This window comes from Marmota marmota, unplaced genomic scaffold (genome assembly GCF_001458135.2).
Source record: "Marmota marmota marmota unplaced genomic scaffold, marMar, whole genome shotgun sequence".
Taxonomy (NCBI): domain Eukaryota; kingdom Metazoa; phylum Chordata; class Mammalia; order Rodentia; family Sciuridae; genus Marmota; species Marmota marmota.
Window position 1 is genome coordinate 21,083,943 of NW_026000229.1, and position 12,930 is coordinate 21,096,872.

At 35.4% G+C, this 12,930-nt stretch overlaps 1 protein-coding gene across 4 annotated transcripts in view; it reads left to right on the forward strand.

Annotated features, from left to right (window-relative positions):
* Positions 1 to 639: 639 nt before the first annotated feature.
* Gtf2a2 (general transcription factor IIA subunit 2) overlaps positions 640 to 12,930 on the forward strand; it is a 52,424-nt gene continuing 40,133 nt past the window's right edge. For 2 of the 4 annotated variants that reach the window (XM_048793770.1, XM_048793772.1), the window contains exons 1-3: positions 640 to 791; positions 5,492 to 5,610; positions 6,312 to 6,416. In XM_048793770.1, the coding sequence (XP_048649727.1) occupies positions 5,539 to 5,610; positions 6,312 to 6,416 (177 nt within the window). In that variant the 5' untranslated portion in view covers positions 640 to 791; positions 5,492 to 5,538. Of the gene's footprint in view, positions 792 to 5,491; positions 5,611 to 6,311; positions 6,417 to 12,121; positions 12,249 to 12,930 lie in introns of all 4 variants that reach the window. The other 2 variants (XM_015480599.2, XM_048793771.1) reach the window with 2 other exon arrangements.

Here is a 12,930-nt window from a genome sequence, read left to right on the forward strand (position 1 = left end):
AATGGCATAAATAAAAATAATAAATAATAAACCTGTTCAGAGGTTCCAGTTGGTCGCGCTTGTTTTTGAACTTTATCTCCTTCATCAACTCAGCCACTTAGTGGCAATTTGCTGTGCACATAACTGCTAAGCTTAATGCAATTAGGATTTGATACGCCCTGATGAACACCTAAAGGAATTTGGTATTATTATGAGGACTTGAAATTTTGGAGTATTTGACATGCATATTAGTCATAAAATTTAAATAGTGTCTCCCAAATTAAAACTCTTAATCACAAACTAAAATCTTGCCGGTTTAGATTAATTGCCGCCCTATATTGAATGGTTAAAAGATGCCCTGCTATAATCTTCAGAATTAGTCTCCAATTTAGTATTTCAAAGTCTTCAACAGTATTACACTGAACATAACCCAGACATAAAATGGAAGTGCCCTACATTTTTTAAATATCGCATCTAATAGTGGAGATTCTTCTTTAAAAATTATGAACGAATTAGTACACCTGGTGAACTGCTCAAATGGTAGATTCACCGCCGCTGCAGGGTTTGAAAGCCCAGCCCTAATTTTCTCAGTACTCCCATCATTTCGCAAAGTTTGAGCGGCGCGCTGAGCCGGGGTGGGCGGTCCTAGCGCCCGATGTCACTTCCGGCTCCGCGATCGCTTCCGGGTCGTCGGCCCAGCTCTGCGGTTTCTGCGGCGTCTGAAGAGGTGGTCAGCGCGGTGGGCACCTCCAGCCAGGCTTCTGGCGGCGCCGCTTCTGTGCGTTCCCCAGCTGGAAGCGCCTTGCCCGCAGGTAGTGGGTGGGCTGGGTTGGGTTAGCGCGGGAAGCCTGAGCCGCGCCCTCTGTCGCCCCCACAACAGGCTACGGTTGGTTGGGTGGTCTCCAAGGGTCATTTGGAGGGTTCTTGGTTCCCGGGGCCCGGAGCGGCTCCTTACTAACTCCGCGGCTGGTGCCAGAGAAGAGGGAGAGGCGGCGGCACGCCAGCCCCACCTTGATGCCAGCTAAACGGACCTGGGGTGGTGGTCAGCTCAGCACCCTGTTTTTAGCCGACTGAGTTAAGTCTTACAGCGTCCAGGTCAGCGGCTATGGGTTTTGCTGAATTTCGAGAAGCATTCTTTAAGAGTCTCCTTACTGTGCTTCGTAGCGTGAGGTCTGCCTTCCAACTTTCCTCTTGCGAACTCTGACAAAGGAACCAATTTTAACTGGATGGTTTAGTCAAGAAGGTCTCAAACTGATTGCTCGAATTTGAAGACTTCTAATTTTCTAAACTACGAAATGAGAAGGGAGTACTAAATTTCTGTAGCTCATACCACATTTCAAGGATTTGAACACTAAGGAATTTTTAGAATCTAAGATCATTAAAACAAATAATTTAACAAATGCTTAAACACTTGATAATTGTTTTCTAGTTAATTCTCAGCCGTAAAATGGGGTGTGACACAAATTCTGTACTCATAGTTTGTAAATTTTTATCTCCTTTTGGGACTTTTTCCCTTCACACGTTATATTTACTGAAGTTTACTTTATTTATTGAACATATATTTTATTTGGCTCCCATAATATGTCAGATACTATTCAAGATGCCCAGTTTACTTCAGTGAACAAAACAAAAATCTGTGCCCTGATGAAATTTACATACCGTTGGATGCAGAAAGTGAATATGCATTGAGTAATATTAATTTAAACTTTCAGAAGGTCATGAAAATTGAGCAAGAAAGGGTCTGAGGAAAGTTCTAGAATGCCTTTGGGAATTAGTCTTTTAAGTATGATGGTCAGTTTCGGCCTTATTGAGTAGGTGCTTTTTGAGAGAAGTCGAGGAGTTTGGAGAGAATTGGCCAAGTGTCTATGTAGGGAAGAGTATTCTAGGCAGAAAGAGCAGCCATCAAAGATGCTTTCAGGAACATACCTGTCATGCTCAAGGAATTGAAATGAAGCTATTGTTTGGAGAGGGATAAACAAGGTGGAGATGAGTAGTTGATAAAGGCTGGGAGATAATAGATAACCAAATTATTGTAAGGGCCCTTGGAAGCTGTGGGAGGTCTTTAATAGAAAAGAGACATGTGTGGCTGGGGTTGTGGATCAGTGGTAGAGCACTTGCCTAGCATGGGTTCGAGTTTCAGCACCACATATAAATAAAATAAAGGTCCATTTACAACTAAAATAAATATATATGTAAAAAAAGAAGAGACATATTCTAACTGGTATTTTTAAAACATCATCTACCTATGAGTTAGGAGTAGAGTGCAGGGAATCAGAGATCCAAATGACTATAATAGTGGCTCAGATCAGGGTGATAATAGTGGAGATGGTAAGAAATAGTTTGATTTTTTAATGCATTTTTAAGATAAAGCTTCGTGGATTTTTGAGGATTTGGATATGGAACGTTTCACAGGTTTTGTCTTAAGACCATAAAACTAAGGAGTTATGAGATGGGAAAGACAAGTTGATGTGTTGAGTATGCACCTAAATCCACTGGCGAGAAGTTTTTATGCTGGTAGGTATGTTTGGGAATGATCAGAAGTGGTATTTAAAACCATAAAAACAAAAGATATTACTAAGGAATAGGTGTAGATAGTAAGCAGAAATGGAAAATTGTGTCTTGTCACATTAAAAATTCAGGGAGAAGAGGATCAACCAACAAACAAGAAGGGTAAACCAGTGAGTTAACATGACAATCCATAAACTGGTGTCCCAGAAGCCAAACAAAGGTCCTTTAATATCAAGGAGGGAGTAATCAGCTGTGTCAAATGCTCTAATCCTGTGAGGATTGAGGATTAGCAATGCCAGTGATAACCTTCACCATCTGTTTCATTAGAGTGCCAGAGGCAAAAGCCTACTGGCTATGAGCTGAGGAGAAAAGGAGAATAAAAGAAATGGGAGTTAGTGAGTACAGACAACTCTAAGGAGTTTTCCAGTAAAGGGGAAGTAGAGAAATAGAGTAACTGGCAGGGGAAGTAAGTTAGGTTTATTTGGTTTGGGTTTTTTATTTTCCCCCAAGACAGTTTATTTGCTGATGGAAATGAACATAGAAAGGTGAGAGAAACAAAGAACAACTGAATTATTAGAACAATATTCTCAAGTGTATTAAAAGGATAGGAACTGATGCAAAAGTAAAAGGGTTGAATTTAGGTAACTAATGACAGACCAGACAGGGACACAAAGAATATAAGTGCAGATGTTGGTAGGTAGGTAGATGTGGATGTAAGAGTGTCAAAATTTTCACCACTTTAGTTTCCTTAGTAGCATGTGTGAGGCCCTTAGATAAATTTCTGATATTTGATATTAGTACTTTGACATGCCACCATTATTCACTCAAATACTTTTTAGTAATAATAAATACATTGTTCTAAGTGGTAAATATATAAAGTCCCTACCTTCATGGATCATCCTAAATGGAGACAGAATAAGTATATGTATGTCAGCTTCAGTTATTGACATGATTACAAATAAAACAGTACAAGAAGGAAGGAAGGTAATTCCTTGATCACAGAAGGCCTTTCTAATTAGGTGACATTGGAACACCAATCTCAATAAGTTGTAGAAGTGAACTACGTAGATGTCTGGGAAGAAAATTCACAACCAAAAGAACAGCCAGGGCAAAGGCCTTCAAGCAAGAACTGCTTGCCTTGTCAAAGAACAGCAGGGACCAGTATGAGCAGAGCAGAGTGAGAGGGGGTGAGTAGAAGAAGATAAGGGCAGGAGGGTAGTGAAGGGGGCATATCATATAGGCCATGCAAACTATAGGAAGGACATGGTGGTTTTTACTGCTATTGGTGGTTTTGAATAGATGAGTGATTTAATTTGCCATTTTTAAAGTTTCAATGTGGCTGCTATGGACTTTGATGATGGCATAGGCGGGGAGAGAAACAAGGAGACCACATATTGGACTATTGCATTAATTTTAGTAACAGTATTGTGACGTAGGGTGATAGCATTCAAGATGATAAAAGAGAGAAAGAAGTTGGCTGTAAGGTTTTTTAAGTATCTTACTGGAAGACTAGGTTTACCAATTACTGAGATGGGCAAGACTACAAACAGCCAGTTTAGAAGGGTAGTATTAGGGATTTGGTTTTTGGAAAATTTAATTTGAGCCATCTACTTGACTTTTTTATTCAATTTCAAGTAGATAGTTTTATATGTGAGTTCAAGAGGAGAAATTAGCTGGAGATAGAAATGTGGGGGATCATCAACAAATAGATAAATTGAAAAGCATATAGAGAACCAAGGAGTCTTAGGGCAGTTTAGTAGGTGGAATAGGGAGCTGAGGAGGAATCTGCAAAAGGAAACAAGAATTATAGTAACCAGTGAAATGGGTAGAAGAAAAGAACTCAGAGTGGTGTGCCAAAAGTCAAAGAATGTCTCAAGAAAACATAAATATCTATTATATCAAATGCTGAAAAAATATGTGACTGAAGGCTGACTATTAGTTTTGCTGAGTTTTATCTGATAACTATCTACTCCTTGAATATATATTCTCCTGTCCATTTGTAGACTGCAAGTGCTGTGCGGTCAGGGATCTTACACCTGACATGTAGTAGAAATTCAGTACTTATTGAGTCTATACTACTGCCACCCTTTTTGAGTCCCCATCCCTCATCTGTTTCTAATCCCTTGAGCCAACTTGTCTGATCTACCTAAAATGCTTCTGGGATTCTCACTGCCTGCACCACTTTTGCAAAGAAAGTCCTTGTGCCCTCTGTTTTAGCCTCATCTCCTGCTACTTGATGTTCGTGTTTATGCACTAATAATATGGGAAGGTTTATAGTTCACCACAAACCTTACTGTTTTATACTTCTGTGGCTTTTCTGTTCTCTCATTATATGATGATTTTCCTCCTTTGTTCTGCTAAAGTCTGGCTTGAATGGGGAACTTTCTGAGTCAACAGGCAACCTCCATAGTATGCTGTGTATATCTCTATCAGGGTTCTTATTTTATACTGGATTTAACCTTTTTGTATGCCTGTTACCCTCTCTAGGGTTTAAGATTTGAGGAGTGGGAGTATGTCTTTATTCATACTTCTGTCCCTGGTTTCTATCACAGTACTATCCTCTTGGTAGGCACTCTATAATTATTGAATTTTAAGAAAGCAGGAAAATAAAGAGGCAGGCATGCAAAGGTGCACTGAAGAATGTCTAGATCAATAACTTGATTACAAGTAGAATGGATGGTACATGAAAAAGTCTAGACTTAAAAGGCCAAGTTTTGAAAGAAACCAAAAAGACACATTTTAATAAATAAATATATCTATACTGTATTCAAAGGATGTGAATGTCATTTCAAAATCATAGAAAAATAACTAGAAAAAACTACTCCTTAAAATTCTAAAATTATAATTTGTAATTATGAGTTCTGTGGTTTTCATTTATACCTAATTATAATTAATTAAAAGAGTTCTGTGGTTTTATATTAGAATATATGAAGTAGACTATTGCATAAGTTATTTATAATGTTACAGTATGATCTTTTTAAATGATTTTATATTAAACTTTTAGGACATCAATGCAAACCTGAAGAAAAAGCAGTTTCTTCCTCATAAGCCATGGCATATCAGTTATACAGAAATACCACTTTGGGAAACAGTCTTCAGGAAAGCCTAGATGAGCTCATACAGGTGGGAGACAGAAAAGTCAATTCAGTTTCATTTAGAGCTGTAATAATTTTTGTCATATCCCTTATCCCAGGCAAAGAAATATGAGGTAAAACTTGGACTATTTAGCATGTCACTGACAGATGAACAGCCTTAAATTCCTGTTTGTTATACTGACAGTAGAACAGAAATACAATGATGAAATGGTGTGGTTGAACATATTTCAGAATATTTTGTTAAAAATTAAAATTGATGATTTTACTCCTTTTTTATTTAGAATAAAGGCTTATTCTCTCTGGTTTTAAATTTTTTTATGTAATTTAAATATCTTTTGAGATTTAAATTGGAATTTTGAATTTATATTTCAATTTTAGAAGTTTTCTTATTTAAACAACCCAACTAAAAACATATCAAATATTTCCATTTGTTTAAATATTAAATGGTCTTCAGTAAGATTTAATCTGTGTGTGTGTGTGTGTGTGTGTGTGTGTGTCAAAGTTCTATTCTGGCTTTGTAAAATTACTGCATGTTTCCTTTTCAAAATTATTTTGTCAAGATAGTGTAAAAGGCTTTGCTTCTTCATTGTCAGTTATGGTAAATGAGAATAAAGGATTCTAGTTCAGAAGCTCTGGATAGCCTTAATTAAATTTTAGGTGATAATTTGTATGTTATTTTGTCTTTAATGTTTTTCCCTACAAGGATTTATGACCTTTATTTTCTCTCAGTCTCAACAGATCACCCCACAACTTGCCCTTCAAGTTCTTCTTCAGTTTGATAAGGCTATAAATTCAGCATTGGCTCAGAGGGTCAGGAACAGAGTCAATTTCAGGGTAAGGATATTTTCCTAAATCTAGAAGCCTGCATCAAGGGATGTTTTGAGACCCCCTACATGATAATTAATCATAAGAGGAAGAGATGACTAATCAAGTTTTAGAACTTGTTTTGTTATAACTAAATTATTTTAAATCAGCTCTATACTAAGTTTATCCACTTAATGTTAGAGAGAGAGAGTTGTCTTTAGATTTTTATACCATTGTTGCACAAGTCAGCTGGATGTTTGGTACCTGCCCTGAAGAATTACTGAGATTTCAAATGCCTGCAAAAATTAAATTAAAAATTGAAGGTAAGTAGTGTAGTAATCCCTACAATTCAGTTATGTTTCTCAAACTCTGGCCTTCACCTATTTTAGGAAATTGTACAGAGTTATTCCTAGTAACCTTGTGTTGCCTCCCACCTACTCTTAGATGACTCGGCTTATAAAAACCTGAACTAATGGTAGATAACCATTTATTCTGGTAGCTTGGTCTCATTTATCATTTATACTTGCAAGAGTCATGCAAAGCTGAACAAATCCTCTATTTTGTGGTGATTTTATAATAAAATCCTGCCCATTGGAAGGCATGGTAGAACAGAAATAGTCTTACCACATTATGATATTAGTGGAGTCCTATAATATTATAATGTATAATGTTTGGTTGTTATCCTGTTATAGTTAACATATGTATATGCTTGTATTGTGTTATAGGACATAATGCTAATATAGAATTAGAATATATGAAAAAAATTTATGGGTTACCTTACATTTAAGAGAACCCCAAAGATTTGGGGGTATTTTGTCTTTGTTGATGATAGAAAAAAAATTTTGAGTTCCGGTCCAGGCATTGTTCTAGATACTGGTAATACAGAGATAAACAAGACAGAAAAGACCCATTTAACTTAAATTTTGGTAAAGAGATGAAATCTTCATTTACTTTATATTATATATAAATAAGTGTCTTATTCATCAATTTTACATGCCTAAAAACTAACTGGAATAAAAGACATATATAAAAGCATCTATGGGTCATTTTTATGTCTTTGAGACTATAAAATATATTTAACAGTAATAATTCTGGCAAAGTTAGTTTTTGTTTCTAGAACCACATGTAGAAATCTGCCTAGTTTGCCATTTGAAACCTGACCCTATATTTCTGAGTTGACCCATGTTAATCTATAAACTTTTACCCATATAGAAAATATGGTAGACAACTTATCAGAGACCATAGGATTCACAAGGACTAAATGGTGTTTTAGCTGCATTTGAGTAGATTTCTAGTTTAGATCTCTTTAGATAAATTTACAGGTAATATGATACTTATATTTCTCTTTCATGGAATTTTGTAAATTTCTCAATTTCTAAAAGATTTAAGTACTCAGTCTTTACCAGGACTTAATTTTCCTTCCTGCCTTCCTTCCTTTCTTTCTCCCGCCCCCTCACTGCTACTGTTGTAACTCAGGTTTCATCATCCTATCCTTTACCCCTGCCTCCTACCTCAGATACAACAGAATTAATCTCTTTTTTTAAGTCCAGAATATTCGCAAATAACATTCTGGTTAGCTTGGTGTAGTATATAACAAAGAGAATAGGTATAATGTATTAGTAATATCTAATTTTTAAAGACACATTGCTTGATTACATTTAAATTTTTTTATTTATGATTTTGTTGCTGGCCTAGCAAGAAGATTAGGAACCGATTAAAAGAATAATCTTATGTAGCATGTTAATTTTTTTTTTGTTATAAATCCTATATGAATTCCACATAAGTGAGATCACTGTGTAGGATGCTATAGGAAAAATAACCCTTGAGTGTGTAGTAAAAACATCAAAATATATGAACTTGAACTGGATTAATTATTCATAGAGAAAATTCACATTGATCTAGTATATATAACTAGGATTTTTAAAGAGTCATTGTGTGCATATGAGGATTATATGACCACAGATACAGGTAGTGATCACTTAAACATAGTACCGAGCTTCAAACAGCAATGAAGAGCTGGGGATAGGACTTGGGAGGCCCTGGGTTCAATCCCCCAGCACTGGAAGAAAAAAAACAATCAGCAATTATGCAAAATTAAAAGATTTAATGATCAAGAAAAGTTATCTTTTAACACTGACAGTTTCATTTTCCCTGTTCTTTGATGTTTCTGTAATGAACATGTATTAGGTAACTTTTAAAATGTTATTTTAATTTGTGTGTGTATATATATATATGTGTGTGTGTGTGTGTGTGTGTGTGTGTATTTATTAGAGATGCATTGAGGGTACAATTTGGCTGAATGACTGCTAAAATTAATATTTGACCAAAGCCAAATATTATTTGATAGATGTAATATTTTTAATATAAAGAATGAATTTAATATTTTAGTTTTTATACTATACTTGAGATTCTAAATAGATTGATTCTCAAAAACAATGAAAAAGAAAAATATTTAAAATTCTATGCAGTAAAGGTTATTTCATGTTAGGGATTCTAGTTCACCAAATTATTCTTAAAAAATTACATTATGTTACCTAATCTTATGGGTTTGTTTTTTGTTGTTGTTGTTGTGTTTTTTTTGTTTTGTTTTGGCACTGGGGATTGAACACAGGAGGTGTTTAACCACTGAGCCACATCACCAGTATTTTTTATTTTTTATTTTGAGACAAAGTCTCACTGAGTTACTGAAGGCCCTGCTGAGTTGCTGCAGATGGCTTGAACTTGGCAATCCTCCTGCCCCAGCTTTCTGAGTTGTTGGGATTATAGGCATGCATCACCGTACTTGGCTTATGTTTTAAATTTGGGGGGCTTTTGTTTGGTTTGTTTTGGGTTTTGTTTGGTTGGTACCAGTGATTGAACTCAGGGGTGATTAACCACTGAACTACATCCCAAGCCCCTTTTTTATTTTTTGAGACAGGGTCTCGCTAAGTTGTTTAGAGTCAGTAAGTTGCTGAGGTGGGCTTTGAACTTATGATCCTCTTGCCTCAGCCTCCTGAGCTGCTGGGATTATAGCCATGCAGCACCACTCCTGGCTGTTGAAGTTTTTTAAAACACTTATTGGTTCAAAGGTTATCTAGCTAATATGCTAGCTTAATTGTGTTATTTTAATCTAATTATAGGAGAGCACGTAATAAAATTGTTTCACCATCAAGTTTTATAGCATTTTACTTTATCAAACCAAATGAAGTACAACTAATAGAAATTTCAACATATAATTATCTAAGTTTTTCATTCCACACTACATTTAAAATTCTGTTTATATTTGAAAATGAGTATTCATATATTAATTTTAAATCCTAGTAATATGCTTTGTTCAAGTTATTGACACAGCCAACTTAGATATATTTTGTCACGTTTACTTTTTTTTTTTTTTTTTGTACTGGGGATCAAACCAAGGGGCTCTTTACCACTGAGCTATATCCCCAGCCCTCCCTTTTATTTTTTATTTTGAGACAGGGTCTCACTAAGTTGCTTAGGGCTGGCCTGGAACTCACAATGCTCCTGTCTCAACCTCCTGAGTTGCTAGGATTATAGGTATGCACCGCCATACCCAGCGATGACTTTTACCTTATATTGTGTCATAAATGATTTTCCATCCATTTCTTACCACCCCACTGAAACTGCTCTTGATGAGTTTTTTTTCATAAATTTAATAACATACTTTGTGATAACCATTGATTATTTTGATTTGTTTTTGGTTTTTTGAAACCTATACTTCCTAGAATTTTTACTTACACTTTCTTCTATTCCCTACCCTCTTTCTTTCAGATTTCTTTGTAGTTTTCTTCCGGTCGTCACAATAATAGGTATTCCTCAGTATTATACACAACCTCCAAATACTGTCCTTGAATGATCTCATCTAGTCATGTGGCCTTAGTAAAATTGATATGCTCATGCTTCTTTACTGTCTCTTGCTGCCCCTTAATGTCCCCTTGCTGAACATCAATAAGTTAGTTTCAAACTCAGTAAGTTCCAAATTTAACTTTCCTACCAAACTGGCTTTTTCTGTGAATTGCTCAAGTCAGAAACTTGGGAATTATGTCCCTCCATCATATCCATAGTTGTTGAGTTCTGTCAGTTCTACCTTTCAAAATCTCTCCATTTCTTTTGGTCCCACTTGATACTACTGTAGTAAAGCTACTTTTACCTCTCTGATTCAGCTGCCTCTAAGAGGCATTGGCTTCTAGTCTTCTAGCCTCCAGCTATATTCCCCTCAACCCATTCTTGTCATGGCCAAAAAGATTTAATCATATGATTCTTCTTCAAGTCCTTTATTGATTGACCTCAAAGCAATGAAAAAGCAAAATTGGAATAGAGCAAAGGCTTTATTTAAGTGATCTTCATGGTCTCCTTCCCCTTAGTACCTCCTAAACCATTGTTTTCTGGAATCTCCCACCTCATTCCAAGTGTCAGTCTTCTTTCCATTTCCCCACCTCTCCTCAGTAGCTCTTACTCATTCTTCAAGATTCAACTTACCCTCTACTTTGTGAGAGAAACTTTCTCTGCCCTGTGTCTTCCATATTCTTGAGCATCTCTGCTTTGCTCCCATCATACCCAGTAACTTACTCTTTCATAGCACTGTTACACTATATATTTGTTTTAATGATCTCCCTGCTAAACTCACTGATGGCAGGGACCAATGCTTATCATTATAATCTCAGAGCTCCAGCAGAGTGTAGTAACAGTGATTATTCAGATTTATTTAATTTCTTAACTAATTCACTCACAGCCATCACTGTGAGTGAATTGACCATTCTCACTTCATACATAACACATTTTAAATTGAATCCAACTATTAAAAATAATACCTCAAAGAACATTTTTTTATGTTTAATGCTTTTCCTGAACTAAAGATTTTAGGAATTTAAGTGTCTTGTTTCATACTAAATTTTAATGGGTGTGCATGTCTGTATACATCAGGGTTGGGTGGGGGTGATTTTTGTTTTGTTTTGTTTATGGTACTGAGCATTGAACTCAGGGGTACTTGACCACTGAACCATATCCCCAGCCTTGTTTTGTATTTTATTTAGAGACAATTGATTAGCTTCTGGCCTTTGCTGAGGCTTGCTTTGAACTCATGATTCTCCTGCCTTAGCCTCCCTAGCCACTGAGATTACAGGCATGTTTGATGTCTATTGCAGTTTGACCACACTCTATAAGAAATGTTTTTTTTGTTTGTTTGTTTTTAATATTCAGGTATACCTTTACGAGACAAAAAAAACTTTGTAGAGTATCAGTTGCATAAGACAATGTTGAATTCATAGTGGCTAATACAGTGATACATATATGAGCTAAGTCACAGGATTAAAATTTATTTAGTGTCTCTAAGAAATCCTTGCTTTTGTACAAATTAGAAGAATTAATATACACAGTAAAATAGGTTTTAAAAAATATTTACCAAAAAATTCACATGGACTTTCATAATTTAGCCACATGAGGGCAGTAGAAATACAAATTTAGATTTTCATACCACTTATTTACATTTCAGGTAATTTGCAGACCTTTTTATAGTGCCAGAAATAGTCCAATTAAAATGATTTTTAACTCTTAGCAAATTTATCTAGGTTTTCCTTTCATTTACTTGTTTTTAGATAGATAGGTTTAAAATTAAGGAAAATCTTAAGCAGCTAAGCATTAAACATATTATGTTCTTAGTAGCTAAGTTCTCTTAAATTGCTTTGGAGAAAAATATGAAGGGAAAAAAATGACACTTCCCTGTGTGTTTTGTTTTAAAGGGCTCTCTAAATACATACAGATTCTGCGATAATGTGTGGACTTTTGTATTGAATGATGTTGAATTCAGAGAGGTGACAGAACTTATTAAAGTGGATAAAGTGAAAATTGTAGCCTGTGATGGTAAAAGTAAGTGTTTAACTAATTGCTATTTGAAATCTTGTTTTTATGAGTCTTTAGACAATCTTAACATACTCAAAAAGTTTATAAAGGAAAACAGCAAACTAATCAACTCCCATTAAAGACCTGGCTTCTGTCTCAGTTAGGTTCTGGATTCCAGATCTCAGTCCTCTTACTGATTTTAGGTGTGTGTATACATTTCACATGACAGACTACTTACACAGATTAAATTTAAGGAAAAAGAAACAAATTATTAAGTTTTTCTTCTTCACTTCAGTAGCAAATTTTAAGTAATTATCAGGTTTTCAAAACCACCTTTCTCTTTAAGGGTGTGTTATTTAATGTTGACAATTTGTCCTAGGATTTCTATGTTGCTAGATACCCATACACTTTGTATTTTAGAAGTGGATTATTTAAAGCACATTTAAGAACCTTGCAGCTATAATGGTATATCCATTCCTCTTATCTGTTTATGTCTATGCAAGTAAATGTTCCACTGCAGACCTAGGTACTTGTTCTGATTCTTAAATATTTCAGAAGCTGTATATCTCTGCTCTCTGTTCTATGATTACATATTTCCTTTTTGCTAATTGTATTTTAAATATGTACATACTTATAATCATTTGTGTTTAAAGCACTTAGCTGCTCCATGTATGTATGTCAAAATATACTACTGTCATGGATATCTAAA